General features: G+C 44.3%; 1 protein-coding gene across 1 annotated transcript; it reads right to left on the bottom strand.

The window, feature by feature from the left end:
* Nucleotides 1-343: 343 nt before the first annotated feature.
* LOC106111768 (cytochrome b5-like) lies at nucleotides 344-1,093 on the bottom strand. The gene has a single exon (XM_013293915.1). The coding sequence runs from the start codon at nucleotides 995-997 to the stop codon at nucleotides 608-610; it is 390 nt and encodes a 129-aa protein (XP_013149369.1). The 5' UTR covers nucleotides 998-1,093; the 3' UTR covers nucleotides 344-607.
* Nucleotides 1,094-1,909: the final 816 nt, after the last annotated feature.

Raw genomic sequence — 1,909 nt, 5'->3', positions numbered from 1 at the left:
TCAAGTTATGTACGCCACATTTTACAATAATGTTATACTTACGTTATAACATAATAAACATTAACATTTAAACTAAATATTAGTTAATAACACCAATTGACAATAAATTACGCTGACATGAGGTTTCGTTTGGAGTTTGGAGGCTGTTATCAGATAGCGCTAGTGATGATTATGTGAAAAAATCTCAAGTGAAGTGTGAACTATGCTCGCTCTATATATTTTTAATCTCTGACCTATACAGAAGATTTGTATTTAAAAACAGACAAATGTTTAAATTAACTTTAAGACTATGTTCACAACATGGATCGCTGTCATGCGTTATAAGAATATTAATACGCAAAAGTAACGTAACAAAATTACCTTTATTATCGGTTACATAATATAGGTTGGTATAAAACTTGAACAAAACAATACTTAATAAGATAATGACAAGCACTCGTTCGTCCTCAATGCGCAAACGCAATTTATTTACAGACACGCAAGGCGAGGGCAAGAACCGACCGCCCGACGCCGAAGAACCGGTCCGTGGCGCTGTCCGTCCCCACTCATCCGGTGCAAAACAATGACATAGCTGCACCGGCCCTAACACAATGTTAAAGAGTAAAGTTTATCCGAAGAGGTAGGTGTAGAGGAGGGTGAGCACCAGGCCCAGCGCGACAGGAAATTTCCATGAGGAGAGGAAGCCACTCTCAGAGTCCTCGGTCTGCGGCGGCAGGTTCCAGTTTACGTTCTGGCCACTTGTCTGTCGCTTGTCCTGCTCCACCACCTCCCCGATGAAGTACTTTTGCATCAGCTCCTTGGCGTCCAAGCTGTGGCCGGCGTCCTCGAACTGTTCCGACGCGTCCTTGCCGGCCACGTTCACGAGGATTTCGTGCCCGCCCGGATGGTCGTCGACGAACTTGGTCACATCGTACACTTTGTTGGCTATAACGAACACCGTCTCTGCTTTGGTGTCCCTCTCGGCGATCTCCTTCCTGGTGAATTTCTTGGTCTCCATGTCGTGCTGTGTTGCGTTGTGTCGTGTCGCGAGCTTCTTACTCGGCGGCGGCGCGGGGACTGTCACTGCGGTTGGCGCGGCCGCCGGCACTTACTCACGGCCGCTCTGCCCCACCACTCGACCACTTGTTACGCCACCAGATAACACTTCGGTTATCTAAAATCGACGCGTCATTGTTTAATTGATCTACACATATACACATTATTATATCGTTTTACTGTCTGTGTGTCAGGCATTTTATTTCTTTTGTAATTTTTATGTCAGTCATTTTATTTCCAAGCTTGTAAATAAGACGAAAATTATAATAGCAATTTTAGATTAGCTCAATAATGCGGCGCGTCTCAGTTTCTCTGTTGTGTGTATGTATGACATGTATGTACGTCGTGGCTCTCCTTACTGGGGTTTCAGCTCGAGCCCGCTCGATGTCTTATATTACAAGATTGTAATTGCTAACATAAAAAAGAATACGACTAGAAGATAAACATGTCAGTAGTAGCAGCTTAAATGTTTCTAGCATTTTCCAACTTCCTTAAAACTTATTTCGTGCCTTATCATCGTGCGGCGGCATGTATTGCTGTTTATTTTTAATAGCGATTGTTCATGATGACGGCGCCGAAGTAATCCGCTGTGTCCGGTCGCCGGTCGCTGCGCCGCAGCCGGCGGGCCGACGACGCTAACCATGTTGGGACTAACAAAGCGCAACTCAAGGTCAGATGCAATGCAAAGCAATGGATGGCATGGGAAGGGTAAGGGAAAGTATTACCAGGATACTAGGACGTGAAAAGTATAGGTATACCAATTTCTATGTCTATTCCTTCATTATTCTGTACTAGCTTTCGCCTGCGACTCCGTCTGCGTGGAATTAAAAAAAATGGTAAGTAGTAAGAACATATGTTCTTCCAGACTATGTTT

Source organism: Papilio polytes, unplaced genomic scaffold (genome assembly GCF_000836215.1).
Source record: "Papilio polytes unplaced genomic scaffold, Ppol_1.0 DF824146.1, whole genome shotgun sequence".
Taxonomy (NCBI): Eukaryota; Metazoa; Arthropoda; class Insecta; order Lepidoptera; family Papilionidae; genus Papilio; species Papilio polytes.
The sequence above is the reverse complement of the archived record's forward strand: the minus strand, read 5'-3'. Positions and strand labels throughout refer to the sequence as shown.

Coding starts and splice junctions, on each gene's coding strand:
- LOC106111768 (XM_013293915.1), bottom strand. CDS start 997: ATGGAGACCAAGAAATTCACCAGGAAGGAGATCGCCGAGAGGGACACC.